The following is a 21,014-nucleotide window of genomic DNA, read 5'->3' as shown; positions in this document are numbered from 1 at the left end:
CACAACTGTCACGTCGAACCCACTATATTTTCTGCTGTACAACAGCAGGAATGATTAAACCACCATGCTTCTAGCATGGACCAATACCATACTTTGGAAATATAGGGGCATCAGCTCACTAGTCGTGATCCATACTTTAAGTGGAACAGTCAGAAAGGTTTTCTGAAACATATGATGTAGACTCTGAGTCTGATAGTGTATGACCAGGTTCCCTGTAGAAGGAAGACTGATGACCGGTTTGTGACCGGCTCAGTTTCCACAGATTCAGCAGCCATGTGTTTTTGAATGGGACCATCCGGATAATCATTTTCATTGAGTATGCTAGCTATCTAATGAAGCTCGGCTTCAAGTCCGATTTCGGGACAAATTTTTCTTCCCTATCACAATAACACCGAACTAAATTTCGTTTATGTTTTAGTGAAATAAAACCGCTGAAGTTAGTGTACTGTCCTGTGCAAATCGGTTTCCGGTAACCCAGCCGTTTAAATGAGCCATCGGCTCTCAGCAGTTGTAGGCACAGGAAGTGGAAAGAGGTCTTTCTCTGATATGCGCAACAAATTTTGTGGAAAACTGCGGTAGCTCTGAGGATTCTGTGAGGGCGAATATATCGTCTGCATAGAAGTGCAGCTTGATCGTTGTCAAGAATCGATAAGTAGTACGGCCTGTAGATAACCTATTGCGACACCAACAAGTTGTATGTAGAGTCTCCCCTTTGAAATGAAATAGATGTGTATCGCAACAACATTCATTTTAGATTTAGGAAGACATGCTTCTAGTGCACATTCACTTTATTGATCTAAACTGGTCTCAAAGACTCTATTAAAAATCCTTCAACGAACCAGTTCAGGGAATTCCGTTGCCAATAACTCGTGCAATAATATTGGGATCTGGACCTATTAAGGATGGGTCCAAGCGGCTGTATTGGTTTGTGAATTTTAGGGAGTACACAGAGTCTCGGAATGAAAGATGACAGGGTTCTGATGTTATCCAAGGTAGCCAGGTAATTTAGTTGACATTGATCATCCGTTCCAGAATGCTAAGTGTACTGTCCTTAGAACTAGAAATATCCTATCAAGATGTTCCTCATTATCCGTGAACATCAGACATTTTTCTTTTTTCGGCCACATGAGAAGCATATCTTGGCCGCAACGTAATGACATGAGTGCCTCAAAAGTTTCCTTGTTAAAAAACTTGAAGGTATTGGCGTATTGGTAACAACAATTGACAAGATCTTATTAAAATTTGTCAAGAATTTGCCTCGAGGATTGAGCAGGGCCCGTAGTTTTGTCACACATATTCTTTTACTTCTGAAATTCCAAGGATGTGCAATCATACTTATGTTTTGCTTTACAAGACTGAAAATCGCTAAATTGTATCGAGTTTTACTCTGGAAAAGTTATGAACATATCTTCATGAGTCTTTAGAAAATTGTGATCAGTGTTTTCCGTAGAACAATCGTCTGCCTACTTGCGTGCAGCACTTTGTTTTAGGCTTTTAGAGTCCTCATATTTAGAGGAAACGAAGCGATCGTTGACAGCTAGTGTCCCGAACACGTAGTCGCTAGTTAGAGCCTTGTTCACGTTTTGGCGAAATCCCATGTAAAGTGTTTATTTGGTTAAGAGCAATATGTCTTTGTTTGTGACATAAAGTGTAAACGTATACTACTGTGATGTAAACGTTTACGAAAATTCCGCGAATATGAGCTGTTTTAATATTAATGTCCAAAAAACCATAGTTGTTTTCGTTTCAGCCAGCCTGTCGAAAAGGTCTAAGTGACGCCTTGGCTTTCTTGATTTTCAGCGGATCCTGGCTAGTACGTAATTCATACATATGGGTCATTATATTGATATAATTTGCCGAAAAAGACCGAACTGGACATCGAAGCAATAGATTGGTAATAGTTCTTTGAGGTTTGAAACAGTTCGTCTTTATACGCGAATGAGAAGAGAAGAACCACTTGAGGTAAATTAGATGACTATTCAACTGAAATAAATGAGACGGGTTGAAAAACTAGTGTCAAAGGGTTGTTCAGTAGTGAACAGGAATGTTGGTTGAGGATCGAGACCGATTTTTAGACGAATTTGTTCAGTAGACTTCAATACCGCAATATTATATGGGAAATTTTAACCGTTTTTTTTTACCGTTTTTTTTACCGTTTTTCAACTCAGGTCATTAGGAATTATTCTTCAACTGCACATGCGCGACTAAGCTGATGTTCAAAAAGCAAGAGTGAAACATTATTTTCCTTCCTTTAGGAGCTTTACCTGCCCTGCCTCTCTTTTTGAGTGCCAGAAATGTACCACGGACACCCGACAAGCAAGTGCAGCGTGCTACTACTGCTGGACTTAAAAACACAGGACTCACCCTAGGCATAATGTTTGATCGAAGTATCTCCTCGAACTCTCACTGACTACGCTGTTTGTCCTGATAGAGTTACCCGCCTTTAAGGACTTGCAGGTCGTGTGGAACCCAGGAAGCTTGGAGAACGCCAACAAATTTTGTGCGGTCATTTATCAGTAGTCTATGACATTTTGTGACACTTTTATTAAACTCACGCGTTTGCAAAGTCTTCCTTCTATCTCTATGCAATTATTCTGGTTTTCCCGCACCAGATGAACATGAGGGTATCGGAAACCACTACCACGGTATATCTTTGACCATGCGAACAGTGGTGCCATACTTTGGGCAAGGATCCACCATCTTCGTTTAACCATTGTAAAATATACAAAGAACTTGTGTGTATCGACTAAACCGCTCAATCTACTTACTTGGTAGAAGATACATCTGCTGAAAAGATCCACAACAACTGGTTCACAGCAAAATCTGACGTGGATATCCCTCTGCTTCATCCTTGTATACTTTTACCAATGCTATGATTCAACAGGCCACTTGGGAGTATTCTAACAAAACTCCTCTCAGATTTGATGCACCGTAGTGTGAAATTTTACTCCAAGTACTCCCAGTTAGCATTTTTACGGTAGATTTACCATGTTTTTTTAACAGAAAACAGCCATTTCTTTACATATCTGCAGCGTTTTTTTGGTGAAGTAACCGGGAGTCTCTTGCAATTTGCAAACTGAAGTTCAGAGGAAAGGAGTAGGCAAAATATTCAACAGAATGTGTTATATGCATACTAAATCACCTTTTGCTAGTATTGTTGAGCGTATTCACGAAACTGGGATACACAGCATGACGGAATAGTCTACTGACGTCCGTTTGCCCCTGAGCATGCTGTCATTGAGAACTTTGTTCAGACTCCCCCATTAAGTGACGGTATGCTGACTTTTGATTTAAGTTTGGTAGCTCTGTTTTGATGGTAAGTTGAACCAGTGTTTGTTTTACTGATCAGTTTTCCAACGATTTACTTTCACTAGCTAGTTTAAATTACTCGGATAAATAACTCGAAAAAGACAAAGGGTACTCATTTGAGAAGGCACTAGCACACGAGTGGCAAACAAGCACCCCGGGTATTCTTCACCTAAGCATGGGTGGCCACTGAATGATTAAATATGATATGACATGAAATGTCATGTGTTTTTTTAGTTTCAATTCATCCCGCATTCTTTGTAGTTCTTCTCTGACATAACAACTAAATTCTACAGATATTATGTCTTTGCCTTGACAAGCTACTACTTATACAGTTGATGAAATCTCTCCAATGGTTTTTCGACTGCCCTTATGTTCCTTGTGAACTTGGCATAATTCTTGGATCTTCACCAGTTTTCCTTTATACTTGGACGCAACTTCAACATATTTGGAATAAAAATTTTGTTTAGGCTAACGTAAAATTAAATCAAGTTCTTATACGGCATTGTTCAACAGAAGGGACCAGTCGATGGCTTCTGACGTTTGAGAATTTATGTTTCATTATCCTATAGACAATCGGGTATTCACGTATTACTTGACTGATTCTCGCTCACTTAATAACCAGTTTTCCTCAACATGGGCTCTGACCCCCATCAATCTAAACAATTTGCTGATATTATCGAGGGAATCTACACCCGAGCAACTAGTCAGTGCACGGTTGTCACTAAGGTAGATTTAATTACAGTTTCCATTACTGGCTTAAGTGCCCTCAGAAAATGAAAACAGTCATTCGGTTCATCACTCCGACCTATCGCGTTAGAAAAACATGAAACGGTTTAACCGAACACAAATCAGGTAACACACCTGCTCAAATTGAAACTAAGCTGGCTTTCAGATTTAACTACTGACTATCACCGAGTAGCTTACATTCACAAGAACTCAGACGTTTTACGCAGCAGTGGACGATGTTGTTAGCGATGCGCTTTGCAATACTTCGGACCATCAGTTCTTTAACCACATGCAGATAATAGAGGAAACTGTTATACCAAAAGCATAACGACAGGTTTTCATGTGAGTTTCACCAATGATGTCCTCATTGTGAAGACCGTCGCTCTGAAAATTGTTCCCAAATGACAGGATAAAAAACTTGCAACTGGAAGTTTCAGCTTCAGCTTCACAACATTTCCTGGCAGACAAACAATTTGCAGACGGATCGTCAACTTCCCAGTTACTGCGAGTGTACGAATTAAAAATGTTCAGCCGAAATCCAATTCGGTAAATTTAACTAAAATTTGAACTACAGGACAAAACTTTATGAATATCAATGTCTATGATAGAAAGAATAGGCATTAGGTGTTGTAGTACACTGATGCGTTGGTTTCTTTAAGTATGCAAATTCGAATGTAGACCAGGGTTTGTGTACTCAACGTTCTGTAGTTGTACTAATCATCCGGTAGACGCATTGTTGTGATGGGCAACCCAAAACAGCTAACCGAATTATCCACTTACGCTAAAACTTTTACGTCTGCTAAGTCTCATTAAAAACGTTACTACCCAATGAGATGAGCTTTTAAGATTCAGACGCCGCTATACCATGTCACTGGCCCAAAATCGGGATCCATTAGTTTGAAACTTTCAAATCCTCTGTAAGGAAGAATAACTGTTAACATGAGACATTTTGGCTGTTCAGAAACTTCAATTTGTCCGAATCAATGAGCGGCTGGTTAAAATAAATTTTCGAGTCAAAACCGATCATCTGGCCACACGGAACGTAGCCACCCTCAAAATATTCTTGATATTTGCACAATTACATCTCAGCATTAAGTTATTTGTCCCACTCCATCGGGACAAATGCAGTTTGTGAACAAAAAAGTTGTCACCATCGAAAAGTTCGGTGTAACGATAGAGCCGATAAAGACATTTAGCTTTGATCAGTAGTCCCCATATGCTGTTGCACACTGTCCTAACTAGGGGCTTCGGCTTAAATTGAAAACGGATTATGCAATATTGCACGTAATTGTACTTAGGGCTGAAGCACTTTCGATTGTTTTAGAGTGCGTACAGAAGATTCCGGATTTACATTCAAACTAGAGATCGTGCGATTTCCTTAAAAATAGTTATTTTCCAAAAAGATACGATGTAGCGAGTGAGGCGGATTCTCTGCGATCGAATTTCTGGCTTAACATCGCATTTTACGTGAAAAGTAGGCGCAGGGGCTAATACGGCATCCGTAAGGGTGGTAGAGAAGGGTGAAATTTTTGCGTTTCAGAAGTGTCAAGTTACCCTTGGAAAAATAATTGAGTGAAGGACCGACTGTGTGCCAACAAAATTTCGGAGTTCATGTCATAACTGGGCGATTGTCCCAAGGATTGTGATCCACTGATAAGGTGGATGGTGTCACGTGTTCGACCATCATTAATTATGGGAGTTATTCTGTGGGATGCAATGCGACGAAGCCTGAGAAGGATTCGCAGTGTTCACGGTTCAGCCAGGAGGAATGCTTTTTGTCGACTGTGTTCGACAAACGTCTCGTTTTACGAAAAGCATAGGCTGGTCGGCGGCAATAGGCGGACGAGTACACACAAAAGCTTGTGGAGATGGTTGGCAACCTGTGCTTCTGGTTATGGGGAAGGGGTTCAAACCCAAATGAAACTCCGGTAGTATAAATGTAGAATTCATACATTTCTTTAATCTTCTGGAGATCGATTCGACAGCGGAATTCCACCTATGGGACGTGGGTTTGCTTCTTGTTCATCTGGTGCTTTGACTCTCTTTCACAGATCTTATTTTCTAAGTGTGCAACGAGGTAAACATTCAGTTCATATGGACGCTTGATTTGGAAACTGTACTTCCTACTTGAAGCATCTAGTGAATGGAATCTTCATTGCATTTTAGTGGAACCACTGATTAGAATTCAGTTTTAGGGGGGGCACAGAGCTCTTGAATTCTACTGACCTACCAGTCCAAATATGTCTATCGTATACACTCCGCTACACTGTATCTTCTTGTATATTCACAATCATCAGTTTCTTTCTTCATGGAAAGGCCAAGGTTTGGGCCAGTTGGGTTAAAAATACTCAGTATACAAGTGCAATCTTCCGTATCTTCTGTAGAAAGTCAACGACCTAACGGCTATTTCAACTGTATTGTCCACAGGAGTGCAATCAAGTGAAGAGTCCATTGCTACTCTATCTTTGTGTCGGAGGATATCTTGCGTCCGACTAAGTTCACATCCTTCTCGTCATGCCATTTTGTGGACATTTTTGAATAAAATGAAGTTAAAGTAACGCGAATCGCCGATTAGCAGTTTTCACCGGCATGTTAAAAACATGGAACAACACGGAGGACTACCTAGATGGTGCATAAAAGTGTTTTCGAACAATGTTCAAGAGCTCAACTGAAGGCGTGCAATATTCCCACACGCATACAGTAATCGTACCCATTACTATAGCCGTGAGGATTAGCTATCGGGACTTCATCAAACTGAGTGCCCCAGGGTAGAGACGCGTCCAGTTTGGCTCAAAACTTCAGAATAAACCAGGCGGACGCCTCGACGCAATCTCTGAAAAAGGTGGATACTTGGGGCTTGCGTGAACGTTTGAGCTCAATTATGTCTCTAATTAGATTGTTCCAAGTGTTTTGGGCTTGTGTCGCCGTTAAATCTCATATTGGCTGGTGAATTACACTTTTTCATGAGTCTAAAAAGGTAAAAGTATCACTTCTGAAGTAAGGAAGGGTAAAAAGAAAGAATATAGGTCCTAGTATTGGGATATCAAGAGGGAGTTGTTTAACTTTAGCAGAAACAGCCTGTACATAATGTCGGAACCAGATGTTATGGGCTAGATCAACCCCGAGGCTACCACTTTAGTAGGTCTTGGAACTGCCATCATACATTACTGGGGGCACCCTGCAGAAGAAACCCTGATTGTGCCTGTCTACAGAGAGATCGAAATTAACATCTTGTCATTTTCAAAAATTTGGGAAAGCGTATGCGTTCTAAGAACCATTCAACAAATCTGTTCAGTCCGCTCTGTAAATATACATATGTGTCCAAACTCCGACGATCAAATCTCTTAGGCACACTCACACCGGTAGAAAACTCAAAAACATTACAACAAAAACCGGATAATAATGGAGTCTTGAAATAGGTCTGTTTGATTTGGTAATGATAAAAATGTTGACTACATGTTATTCGGTTTCGTTCGGCAAAATAGTCGTGCCCAATTTTGATCAAGTTGTACGTGAGGTCGACAAGGTAATCGTGTAGGCGTATCAAAGAACTGAGCTAATAGAAAAGTGAGAAAGCCGTAAAAATAAGTAATGCCTTGGGTTGGAAAGTTCCTTTTATTCAGTGCTCACAAAACTGAGTGGATGGCCCGAGTTCGAGTTGAACTTTGGAGGAGGTAGAACGCAGTGATCCGAAGAGCACATTATCCGTCAACACAGCTGAACACAGCTAGATAGCTTACAAACCGCAACGTCACCAAAATAGAGCAAGCCTCAAAATTACCACTGCTCGGTTTATATCAGTCTTTTAGTTGAAAGTCGGTCAGTACCTCCAGGAGAAACTATGCTAAGGGGAAACGTTCCCATCAATGATGGAATTCTAAAGGAACGGTCTCTTTTCTACTGCACCCCTATGGATAAGAAAACCTCATAAAACCAAATGGATGGCACCTTGTTTTTGCACAATGGATCCTATCTATTTCCAAGATGAAAACTCAACACAAAACGTTTTTCTTTTTGCCTATTTCCTAAGAGACAGCTAATACAGACGATTTGTTACAAGAAACGCCGCTCAACCGCCTCATACGAGAAATGTCTTCAGATGAACCCGTCTTCGTTTAGCCAACTATTTAATTTTGTTTTACGCAACAACAATCGTTTGAACTTTCCTCCGGTGGATTACTGATCGGAGCTAATAAAACTAACCAGCAATATGAAACAGCAAACAACAAACCAGCCGTTATTACCTCATTATAAATACTATTTTACGTTTTTCGTCTCCGGGATAAACTGATTTACTAATTGGTTCCTGTGGAAAATTACTTTTTGCAACTGCATCATTTCACTGTGGCGATGAACAAAAGTTTTCAGTCTCTAGAAGACTCATTCTTCTGGAGAATACGCTCAACTGCATACCAAATTGATTTTCGTGACATACTCACCTGGAACCCAGCTGAATCGCTCATTTACGATTGTCCACTTCAGCTGAATGTGCTACACCACGCCACCTCATTTGTCGGTTGCTAAGGTGTTTGAGATAGCGAAATTTAACGCAACGATTTGATGCACTACTCATAAGGTTGCTGTCGGAGTTTTCATTGACCTTATTGATAGTTTATGGAGCCTATCATCTGCTTTACTGTGTATCCCTCACGAACATATGGGAATACTGAATACTTGTTGCGTCTCCTTAGGATAAAACTTGTAGTGCGTTGGGCGAATGAACTTACTTGACAAGTAACCTAATGCAGGTGTACGATCCAAATTTCCGGTAGGACGCGCTCCGACGAATTAGCTTACATGAGAAGGAATTCGAAAGATATCACAGTCTTTTCGGAAGTGAAACCCGAATAGAGGCGTATACTGCGTTAGATTAGTCTGTAACATCAGCACCTACACACACCACGTAAGTAACAGTAACACGTGTGAAGCGAATTGGGTGAACAGAAGTAAAGGTGAACTAAATAAAGTAAGACACAATAATTCCCACGTTTTTGCTGTTTTTTCTCCACAGATTTATGATGAATGCTGCTTCATAGATGGTGTTAACAACATTGCATTTGGCAGTGTCAAAACCTTCAAGAAACGTAGTTTGTTGAGTTCTGAAACACATTATTCCGTTAGGTCGTACCGTTGTACAAACTAAACGGATGGTCTAAATTCCAGATCGTGCACGGCAGCAATCGAAATAGATACCTGGCGCAGTGGTCTTACTGTAATGCTTTAGGGTGTTATAAATAGCAGCTTAACATTTACTTTCCTCCCGTGTCTATATGAGTATACATTTTCAACCTTTACAGGCGGACTGAATTGGTTTTTCTCTTTTCGTGAACACAGATGTGCACGAACCGAGGCATCCATTGTACGTGGTTGATTCGAAAGTCTACACCTTGTTATATGCTTGCTTCTTTTTACCGTCCTCTTTATTGGTATTCCTTTTTGTTATGGCGGCCACACTGAGTCATGCTCGGATTCGCCTTTTAGTAATAAATTCAACGGCGACTCGGTCGTCGCATGCTGTGGTATGGTTTAACAACTTTCCCGTCATTTAACCAATGAATCCTCCCATACAACACCTGTGGTTTGTTTTTGCTTTATGTATCCAACCGGCGTTCAAATAGGCAAGTATCAGCCGGCCGTTATGATATTGAAACAGATCGTCAATTTAAAGAGTTAAAAGTATTTAGTGCTTTGAAATTGAGTACCGTTTTTGGAAGTAATCTTCTCCAGTGGCCTGAACCTCCCAAACATATATCAAATTTATTTCCTCCTTTATCTTTTGACGATCCCCCCACCCCTGAGAAAAGCTTCAGGCATTCGCAACAAGCATGACCTCAATTTTTGATGGTGCCTTTGCACATCAGCCATAATATCAAGCATAAACTTTGCTCATCATCGCACTGAGTATTCAGTGCTCACCAAGATGATTTGAACTTTTTCCCGAACCTTAAAAACAGCGGTTTTTACAAGAATACTGGATTTCTGCCACCTATGAGTCACACTTGTATTTGTGACTACGTTCGAAAAATATTGGAGTGCCTAAAATGTGTGTATTTTTACCTGCAGTTGGAATTAGACTCTTCGAGAAAAAGATGAATTTAAAGTCCTCCAGATTCTCATTCTCTCCGTGGTACAACAGTGAAAATTTGGGTGATTGTCCCTGTCCAATAAAATAATCATGTTATTCTTTACACGTCCAAATGAAACCAGGTGTTCGTTCACCGGTAGAACAGTTGGTAAGACTGTGGAAATATGTTCAGTGATGTTGTTCATCCCATTCTGCAGCCAGCATAATACAGCGATCAAAACCCATCTCTGGAACAACGGTCGAAACATGCATTGGTCAGTTTCAGTGAAAGACGGTAGCCGTTAATGTTGTCTATTAAGGTACATCGTGATGAATAGAATTTTTATTTATTACTCCAAACACTTTACAGGCAAGCACTTTGGTCTCTTCAACTGTGTGGAAAATGGTAAAGTCTGATTTAATACGAACACGTTATTTGGGCCGGGACATTTTAGAACTGACTTGATGTCCTTCCAAATTTGTCCCAATCTTACACACAAAACCACATGTAGAATAACTTTTAAGTACTCTTGCTGTGAACAAGAATTTGCTAACATCCAGCCGAAGACCTAACTTGCTTGGTCAGCACAGCACATTGTCCAAGTTCTTTGATTTTCTTTAGACGACCACGAAAGTATCATTCATGTCAACAACACAGCCATTCAGATCTGATAACGCAAGGGTAATAAATTTCTGCCAGACATAACTTCCTGCCATGTTAACTGCTAAATCCCATTGGGACTCATTTATATAGATGCAAGCCAACTTGCGTCAGAATGGCAGTTATATCTAGAGAATGATGAGTAAGTGGCGTGTGAAAATATACACTGCGAATGTTCAACGTGGAAAGCGCTTGCTCCGGATAGATTAGTTATTGGTATGTCAGTTGATGCTAAAAAAAACTCACCAACAATCACATGTTTGGTTAATATTCGGAATTTAGCAGACACGTGACTTGGTCTCACGTTCTTTTGGGTTTTACCTGGTGGATGAACTCATTTGGAATACAGTACTTGCTCAGTTAAGTCACCGCAAAACATTTCTGGTTTGAAATCAAATAGTGTTGTTCTTCTAGTAAAGAGAACTGGTTTTGGTTAGCATACACTAAGCAGAACATAAGGCTCATGGAAATCCGGGGACCGCATCTTAATGCTGAGTCCCAAGAAAGGCAAAACCGGTCAAGGGCTGTAGAATAGTTTTGAGATATTTTATTAATAGATTTATTTATGAAGATATACTGCGTTATCCAGAATATCATCACAATTGAAACATGAGCGGTTTTTGTGTGGCTCGTTGATTTGAAGAGTATTATAAAGGAGAGAGTCTTGCGAGAGAGTCTTGCGTGAAAACCAAATTGATATGCAAGTTAGTGTATTTGGCAAAAATGCGATCTCGTTTTCATGCGGTGCTATGCCCGAGGTATCCCGACAATGTTGTTTTAGAACTGACTAAGGGAACTCATTCTGAGGCTCAGTACTGTCATAGGTTTATACAAAAATACATCTTTAATGAAATCATTTATCCTCTTTTTCATCAGAACAATAAATTGCTACAATATGGTTTTTGCCACGAAACCCGAAACATGTACATTCTCACTTGAATAGTTTTTAAATACAGGCGCAGAAGGGCTAAAAAGCGGAAAATTCTGTTTGTAAAGGCCATTATGATTAATGGTCGTTCACGAAGCAGATTGTGCTTCCATATCTGTGTTTGGTAGTGCAAGAGCTCTGGAAAAATCGGGACGAACTTTTAGAGCAGGTAATTCGGGCTATTCAGGTCTCAAGCGGAAAATTCTGTTTGTAAAGGCCATTGTGATTAATGGTCTTTCACGAAGCAGATTCTGCTTTCATATCTGTGTTTTGTAGTGCAAGAGCTCTGGAAAAATCAGGACGAACTTTTAGAGCAGTTAATTCGGGCTATTCTGGACACAGAAACGGCTAAAATGACCTGAGGGCTGCTAGCTCCACTTGAATTGTTGGTATCATCTGAGGAGTTAACAAGTGAAGATGAACTTGTACTGAAACTTCCGACTTGTGGTGAAAGGAAGAAGGCCTCCGATGCGAGTTATTCATTTGGTATCATCTGAGGAGTTAACAAGTGAAGATGAACTTGTACTGAAACTTCCGACTTGTGGTGAAAGGAAGAAGGCCTCCGATGCGAAGTTATTCATTAGAAAATGCCAACTGACCGCCGGTTACATACCATTGGATAGGGAAGCAAACACTCATTTGCATCTTATTTACAAAAACTGGACATCCATCTTCGCCTGAATTCGTCTTCTTAAACTTTCCTGGATATTCACTGACTCCAATCATTCATCGCTCAAATCCAAGAAATGTTGCAAAGCGACTCCACAAATTCCGTAACAGATCTCCTCTTTTCAAGAGACGCAAAGCGAAATTCCACGAACAACACGTACTACTCGCGCGCCTCCCCAGTAGTATCACCGGTATAGTGGTATTATGGCGGCGAAGCATAAGTTTCGAACGTTGGTGCAACGGTCTCGACGATGATGACGAACTGCCACAGGTGCTACGGTTGGGATTGACTTCAGAAACTCCTTTTCTATTTACTTCGTTCCGCTTGCTACCACAACGGTGACAATACGGTTAGTATGCGGACAGAACTGAGGCCAAACGAAATGGTATGTTCGGATTTTGAATGTTCGTCTTTGCACGTGCGTCATAAACACGGTCTATGATCAGTTCGTCCTCCGGTTGTTTCAGCAGATATTCCTGACTTTGTATAAGCTGTCAAAGTGTGAACATTATTTTGTGAAATTTCAAAAGAATACTCAGAAAGAAACTGACCATGGTGTCACCAGGAAAATCTCCCAGTTGACAAAGCAAATGTTCTTATAGGTGCAATGAGCCTCACGCTCCACACTGCCTATCTAATACACTCAAATCTCCCCTCAAAATTGACTTCTCTTGCTTCAACTATCCACCGGCCGTCTGTACCCGAATGAAGCGGTAACAGCATCAAGCCATTTTGTTCAGGAATTTTCAGTAAAGTATTACAAAATAAAAAACGAAAGTGTAACCACTAAATATCGTCTTCAACGTGTTTCAACTGTCATCCACGGGATTTTGAACTCGATCCATCTCCAACAGTGAAGTTGAGAGGAAACCGTAAAATGGCCGTTGATTTATTCGTCGTTGCCTTAGGAGAAGCAAACAAGTTCTATTTCGGTATCGCAATGATCTGAAGCCAAAGGACTGCACTGCGTTTTCGACTGCTATGGAAGATCGGAAATTAGCTCCTTAATTTGTGATTTTTTGATTTTAGACATGACTGAACTATCACAGTCTTGCTATGGGATATTCATCGGCATAAGTTGACTAATACGTCATGAGGAAACGAACTGGAAAGGTGTCAGTCAAAATCAGGATATCTTTTTGTGTATAAGCAGCACTTGCATCTTTGACCATCCTTTGTTCAAGGATGTAGTATACAGACAAATTAGTGAAGCCTTTTATCTTGCAAGACTGTTGATAATGATGACTCCAGAAATATGCGGTGGTTTGGCCTTGTATTTTTCCAGGATTGATTGTTCCAGATTATCGGAAAAGAGGACCAGACAAGAGCCTATAGAAAGAAATGTTCCCTGGTTAGAATAATGATTACAGCCAGCAGACTTTCATGGCAAAGAACAATGGCTGTTACAATCCCCTCGGAGAGCGAACACCAATAGAAACTCAGAACTTATTTACCCACATTGGTCGTTTACTTTATAGGGGAGAGACAGTGGTCATGCCTTTAGTGCCATTAAATTATCTCAAAATCATTCCCCACTGTGCTTGTTTGTCCGGAAATCAAATAAGAGCTGAGTTTGTGGGCTGGATCGTGTTTCGGGATATCCAACCATTGCTACAAGCTCTTCACACTTTGACGTTAACCATAGATTTGACGAGAGTTCAGGCCTACTACTTTTTCGCAGGTGATAGTTTTCGGGATTTTTAGCAATCTCTGGAATTTCCTGTCTTAGAAAATTTTATTTCGTTTTGAAGGAGAAACTTACCGACCTGAATAGGCTCTTCTGGTTAACTGGAATTAACATCTATAAGGGAACTCTGTATTCAGCCTGCTCAAACCATTCACTTTTTCCGTGAATTAACAGACCTTATATCATTTTATGGGTCAAACGGAATATGGAGTGATAGATCTGTGTTACTTTGAACGTGAGAGTTCCGTCAAATGTCATTCTAATTTCTAATCGCACCGGAATATTCCCACACATTTTGTGAAGGCCTCAGTTATTTCACGGGAATATTCCACAATAGTAGATAGATAGATTAGATAGATAGATAGATAGATAGATTAGATAGATAGATAGATAGATAGATTAGATAGATAGATAAGATAGATAGATAGATAGATAGATAGATAGATAGATAGATAGATAGATAGATAGATAGATAGATAGATAGATAGATAGATGATAGATAGATAGATAGACAGATAGATATGGCCCTTTATTCGGTACCATACTGATCAGCGGTGACAGTGTATATCAGTATCTCAGCCTTGCTAACTACCACATCTATAACGTAATAGCCGCTGTGCCACAACGTATATCAGGATGATGGTCGAGTCAGTTGAGAACACGCACATTCGCCCAGTTCTGAGTCCTGGTCTTTAGAAGAAATTAGGGTGAATAGATAGAACAACTATTATTTGTAAGAGTAATAAGCAATAATGAGCTTAAGAAGGGTGTCTCCGAATCAGCACGATTATAGATAGGCCTTCAGACAGTGAATGAAAATATAAATGTACAAATAATATTTCTTCCGTCGGCCACCAAATTAGCTGAAGGCCGATAACAAACATCCGTTTAAATACTAATACTAATACCAAAAAAGAAGACTCACACCTCAATCCATGAGATTTTTATGGAGTGGCGTATCCATACGTTATCATCATCACCAACATTCATAGCAACATGTCAGTAGTAGACTCTGATGTTCGGTAGGCACACACTCTTAGTCTAACGGTGGCCAAGTACTTACGCTAACAGCTTTATTGAGCCTCTAAACCCATACATACACCATACACATAATCTCAAACTAACTGTTGACGGTCTTAGCTGGTGAAGAAGCCAATCAGTGCAACATGGAACGTCTAAGCAGATTGAACATCACCTTTTGCCTCTCAAAGCGAATGGTTGTCCATGACCCAATGACTAAAAAACCTGAACGCGGTCCCTGTGTAGTCGCCATTCATGTGACTTTAATGCGTTTACAGAGGAACAGAGTACTGGATCACATAGTTTCTGGGATGCTTCACATCATTTATGTTCAAATGCGTACAAGAACAGCATATATACAACCTGGTACCACTGGTAACATTACAAAAGTCACTCGAAACAAAACTGTACTGATTTATCGTGGCTAAGTGACACTTAAAACTCCTGTGTCAAGTAGACTTATTCTGAACAAGAAATGTGCTTTTTGCCCCGATATCTGCTCGCCCCTATTAATTAGGTAAACGTGTACGCCGAAGCTCAGCATTCGCCAAGAGAGAAATAATCTTCTAGAGGAATTGCATTCGTGAGTAGCTTATCTAATTAGAGGGCACCGTTCGTAAGGCACTTTTTCGAAATAAACCTGCATACAAAATTTCGAACCACTGAATTGTGCGCAATGTATTTGAGTTATCAGGGGAATTCAACAACTTTACAATTTTCACAAATGAACGCTCTGTGGAAACCGCTTGTTTTCTTGTTTATTTGTGCAGTATATGTGTGATAAATAAGGGCAAAATTAAGGGCTTCATAGGTCGATGTCAGAGGAAATCAAGGGAACAAGATGGCACCAATTACTCACCGATTTCGTCCTGTTAACGCGGCGTCTAACCGGCATCACGAAGGTTCTATGTGGGGGGGGGATAGGCTTTCGACTTATAAACTCATCCGTCTACCAGTTTGGTTTGGACGGGCAACTTACCTGAGACCCAGCTGAATCGCTCGTTTATGGTGTTCTTGCTCAGAATAAGTTTTATGCACGTGAAAGATTCGAACGTCCAGATGGAACATGTAGATAATTTTATAGCTTATTGATTCACATAATCCCGAGAATTACTAAGAGTCATTATTTTATGAGAAGGCAGGTACCGTTAACTGAATCATCTTTAACACTGAGAAATCTGACCTTAGATGTCACTTGCACGGAGGTTGAAGTCCCAATAATCCCAATTCCTAATCACGATTCCCTAACTTATCACTGAAGAACTGTAGAATTAAGGTTCCTATAACACGTACGCAAAGCCAGCCTCTAAAGTATTTTCGAATTTTGACCAACATGTTCCCGTTCGTATCTAGAAGATATTTCTGTTTTTACATCTCTAATGTTATCAAAATAAAGTTTCTGTCATTCTTAATGTGACTCGGCACAACACCAGCCCTTTTTCGTACGCCCTGTTCGAATTGTTTCTGTCTTACACGTCACCCTTTAGCCAGCATCACTAAGATATAACTGTCACATTGACAGGTGACCGTTTTTCATCTTAATTTTATAAACCTGTTTCTAAATTCAGTGCATTTCACTTTGCTGACAAATTGGCAATATTACCAGCAAGTGAACGCTTGCTAATAAGTAGACCTTAAAACATTTTTGGAGGGACGAAAAATAAGTCTTGAGACAACATCATACAACACAGGTTCAACTGACTCCGTTGGAAATGAATGTATATCGCCAAAATACAACACGAGTTTCCTGAAAATGCTTGATAGTATGAGTATATTGCAAATCTGTAGAAAATGTCAACCCATCTCAAAATTTGTATTCCACATTTAACCAGTGTGGGTAAATTTGACTTTACTGATGCCTTGTTAGCACGATGAACGACTCTTTTGATGAAAATATCTTTAATACATTCGCCGCTTTGTAGTTAAAGGGTCAGGTGTATAATTAGACTGCATATAACCGTTGTATCAGAAGCCTATTTCTTATATCAGGCATCTGATGTAGTTTCCTTGATCATCATGGTGGACGGCGAAGGGAGTATTTTAGCGGGCAGATCTAGTGAGTGGGCGCGGCATTTGTACACTAACTGCACTGTTGTATTGTATCAGTACCAAAAATTAGGGAGCATTCTTTATTCGTTTCCCGTATGGTCGACAAAAGATATTAATCCAAGTAAGGGTGTTTCTAAACAGAGGTCAATTAGGCTTTTTTTCGGTTGATTGTCTCTCCCTGGGCAAACCAGACAGTATAAATCCGTATAGTCGAGGAGGGATGTATGTTCAGCTGTAAACACTGTACAACAGGGGCCACTCAATTTGTCCAGAAAAAAAGACATCAATCAGGGAGCAATAGAGCCATGGCGGAAGTTCTAGTTACCACCAGTTAAGTACTGTGCCATAAAAACTGATAACTCGTATAGATGATAAACTACTTGAAGGTTTCCGTGACCAGGTTTTGAAGTAAGTTTATCTCCTGGCAATAGCGCCAAATTCTCCATAAACCCCACCAACCTAGGCGGACGCTGCCGAACTCTTGTGGCCTACTCGGAAACTCAAATAAACACCCACGGTCATGACTGTGTTCGAAGATGAAAGTAGAAGGGAATGCGTTCAGGTTAGCCCTGAAAGTCGAACACTTATGCAAGTAACTGGACTTTGATAAAATGGCTAGAAATAATAGCAATTTATGCACGGTACGTGCACGTTTGTTGGCAGTCATTAAGCGTTTTGTGGTCAAATGTATGTTGAACAAACTGCCACATAAGTGGCACTGCCAAATCCACCTATCGCCAGCCAGTATATTTCCTTTTTATATTTGAAACTACCCTTCTTTGTCAGTTTGTTTTATTCTTCAGGGCCGTTTTTATTGTGTCTGCATTCTAGGTGCAATAAAACATCTTTAGCGTTTTTCTCTAGACAAAACTACACCCCCTCTATTGACCAACTTTGAATAGCTCCGTCAAATGTCGGAACGATAGAACGAGTTCTTTTCTCCCAAAATGGAAAAGCCAGGACTATCCAGTTCCAATCAGTCCACAAAGCTAAAATTTGTTCATCCGATAGCAGAATGAGTAGAGATGCTCTAGAACCCACTATTTCAGGAGGACTCTGCCAAAACAATGAATATGCTACCAGACCGATTTTTACTTAGTACACAAGAGGTTCCTGAGGCCAAGAAACAGACTGACCACTCAATGCAGAGATGTATATGATGATACAAAAAGTTAGTGATGAGAAGTATGGGTTAGCTAATTTCACTATCGACAGATTTAGGGGAAAAATGACATTAATTAGTTTTAGGTTTCGGAACCTTGTTATTCCAGCAAAGAGCCCTCGGGTTGGTGATCGCTCCTGGGTTCCAATAATGAATTTTGCTGTTCTCTGGGGGGGAGGCTAGTGGGTACTACAACTGTTTTACCAAGTGGCGGAGTACTTTTGATCGCCTCGAGCCGATGATGATTCCTGAGCGCTGGTAGCCTTACACCGCCACATGAAACCACGCTGAATAAGCTTGCCAACTCTGAGCCATCCATTCTACTGACGCTGGAGGGATTTGCGATTCCCTTGTTTTGTCTTCAGTTAGTGCGACTCAAGTCGTTGTCTCCACCTCAAGACATCTAAAATGTTTACAATGTTTTTCGAGTCTACTTCCAATGCCATTATTATTTACTGATTTTTCTCTGTCCTAAAAGGCTAACCTTATAATCCTTTCGTGTCACAGTGGAAACGATGTTCAGAAAAGTTGGCCCCCAACCTTTTCTGAAATTGAGTGTCATTAATATATCAACATTTGCAAGTCCTTGTGCATGAAATGTTATCTAAGTTTTCCTTCGTTGTTTTAACTTCATCGTATCTGAACTGCCCATCCCCTCAACATCGTCGTAAATTGTAAAGTGTGTTACCATAAACCATGCTCATGAAAGTGGTTTTATTTTGTTGTCACGTGTTTCTAGAACGCTTTTGTCTGGCAACGGACTAAAACACTTCATATCTGACTTGAATTCAAACCCTGCACCAAACGTTTTGGTGATACTCCCTGATAACTGTATAGAATGAGGATAAATGTCACGTTGTTCGTAAATGCAGACGCCTGATTAGGTTCATCGATACCCACCGCCTATTTGTTTGGTCACATAAGTAGTCGGCTGGCTTTGACCCATGACCTTACCGTGGAGTAGAGCATTCTCTATTTAGCAAAGCACAACTTAAGGACACTCTTTGTATATCCAACTTGAAGGCAGTACCCCGATGGATAATAGCAACATGACGCCAGAATGGAACTCTTCAGTGTAAACTGTTTTACTCGCTTTGAGTTCATGTAATGCCCTCTGTCTAAAACACACCTTTAAGGATCACCAGAAATGTTCAGTTCTAAAAGTTGGCGGTTTTCGAGAATGGCTGCATAGAAGTGTGCATTCTGCCCGTACATTAACATGAATAAGATATATTTTTCGTACTTTATAGTGTATGATGCCACAATAGTTGAAACATGCCAGAATGTCGAATTTTAACTTCCCGTGGATCAATACAGGGAAGACAAATCAGTTTTATTTAGAAAAAAGTTCATTTTCACACGCTTCCGGCCGCATTCGTGGAAGGTCTGGGTAGATCTCTTCTGAAGTCTCGTTCGAAGTTTTGAGTTATACGGAGTTTCTGTGAATGTATTCCAGAAATTACCTTAATTTAGGAGAAACCATGGTCTTTTGTGCGTCCGGATCAACTAAGTACCTACGCTTTAGTTTACTCCACCACAGAACTCCTGGTATTGCGTCACAATTTTGCTTGGTTAGTGCTGATGTTGGGTTGTGAACAGGCCTATGATATTTGCTGAGAAAAAGTTTCAATATCATAACAGGTACTGTCGTAATCTTTTTTGCTTCTCAAGTATATTTTTGGGGTGAATCAAAGGTTTTTCTTATCCCGGTACTTTGTGGATACTTTGTAGATTTAACGTAAATATCCAGCATTGTTCTGTCAAGAATCAAGTTTCGCATCCTTCGCCCGAATAGCCGTTACGTTTGACCCCCAAATCTTCAACAGTTTGCTCGTTTACCACAACGAGTTCCTGAAGGGGTGAAGATAAGCCTCTTCACCCGTCCCCTTAAATTATTATTCAGGGTTGCTTGAGTAGATCATCTAAATTTTACAAGTGTCACAGCTGTGATCATCTTTCATTATTTCGACCTCATTTTTCAGTGTTTCATAGAAGGACAGGTTTACTGAACTTTCGTCCAGTTGATCTCATTTTACTGTATTCGATCAGATGAGGGAATTCGATCCGGGAATTAGACGCAAACGTCAGAAAAGTCCGAGCGTGTTAAACTACTGATATTTCGAAGACAATTTATTAGCGTCACAGTGACTTGATATTTTTTAATTCGTCGGTAAATACTAAATAAATAGACAGTCACTGCCTGTGAAGATTATTTCTTTGGTAAAAATGCGCATCACCAAAATTATTCTTTCCTTCACAGTACCGCTCTGTCGGGGCTTTCCTGTTCGGAAGAGGAATTATATTCACCAAATCCGATATTATGGAGACTTAAGCATGCTTACGTCGGCCTAAGTTTCACACCTCAGCTTTCCGCCAAACAAGTCGACCGAGTTAGTTCAAATCATATCTCGCAACGCAAACAATTTTCCACCACACTGGCTGCAAACCGCCGTCAGTGCTTTTTAGGTGGGGTAAGTTAAAACTTTAATATGGGTTTTAAACTTTATCCTATTGAGCACGTCCCACATTTTCACCTGTAATTGAAAAGTAGATCGTCCATCACTTTTTAAGAGGCATGATGACATAAATGGCTTCCGCTACTTACAGGACGTGCATTTCTGATGATCATCGATGATGTTGAAAGAGAACAGCTGTTCTGTTACAGGTTTTTTGACGCATTTCTTGCAGGGAAAATCTTTCAAATTTGGACGGTTTCTCTGAATGAGAGGTTCTTGACT

The 21,014-nt window shown here is 40.3% G+C and overlaps 2 protein-coding genes across 2 annotated transcripts in view; one reads left to right on the top strand and one right to left on the bottom strand.

Annotated features, from left to right (window-relative positions):
• T265_14660 (hypothetical protein) overlaps positions 1–20,747 on the top strand; it is a gene marked incomplete at both ends in the record, with an annotated part of 22,889 nt that extends 2,142 nt beyond the window's left edge. Inside the window, one exon of the mRNA XM_009174669.1 lies at positions 20,537–20,747. Coding sequence (XP_009172933.1) covers positions 20,537–20,747 — 211 coding nt within the window. The remainder of the gene's footprint in view (positions 1–20,536) is intronic.
• T265_14661 (hypothetical protein) overlaps positions 1–21,014 on the bottom strand; it is a gene marked incomplete at both ends in the record, with an annotated part of 56,865 nt that overhangs the window by 35,300 nt on the left and 551 nt on the right. The window lies entirely within an intron of this gene.

This window comes from Opisthorchis viverrini (assembly GCF_000715545.1).
Source record: "Opisthorchis viverrini unplaced genomic scaffold opera_v5_234, whole genome shotgun sequence".
Lineage (NCBI taxonomy): Eukaryota > Metazoa > Platyhelminthes > Trematoda > Opisthorchiida > Opisthorchiidae > Opisthorchis > Opisthorchis viverrini.
The sequence above is the reverse complement of the archived record's forward strand: the minus strand, read 5'-3'. Positions and strand labels throughout refer to the sequence as shown.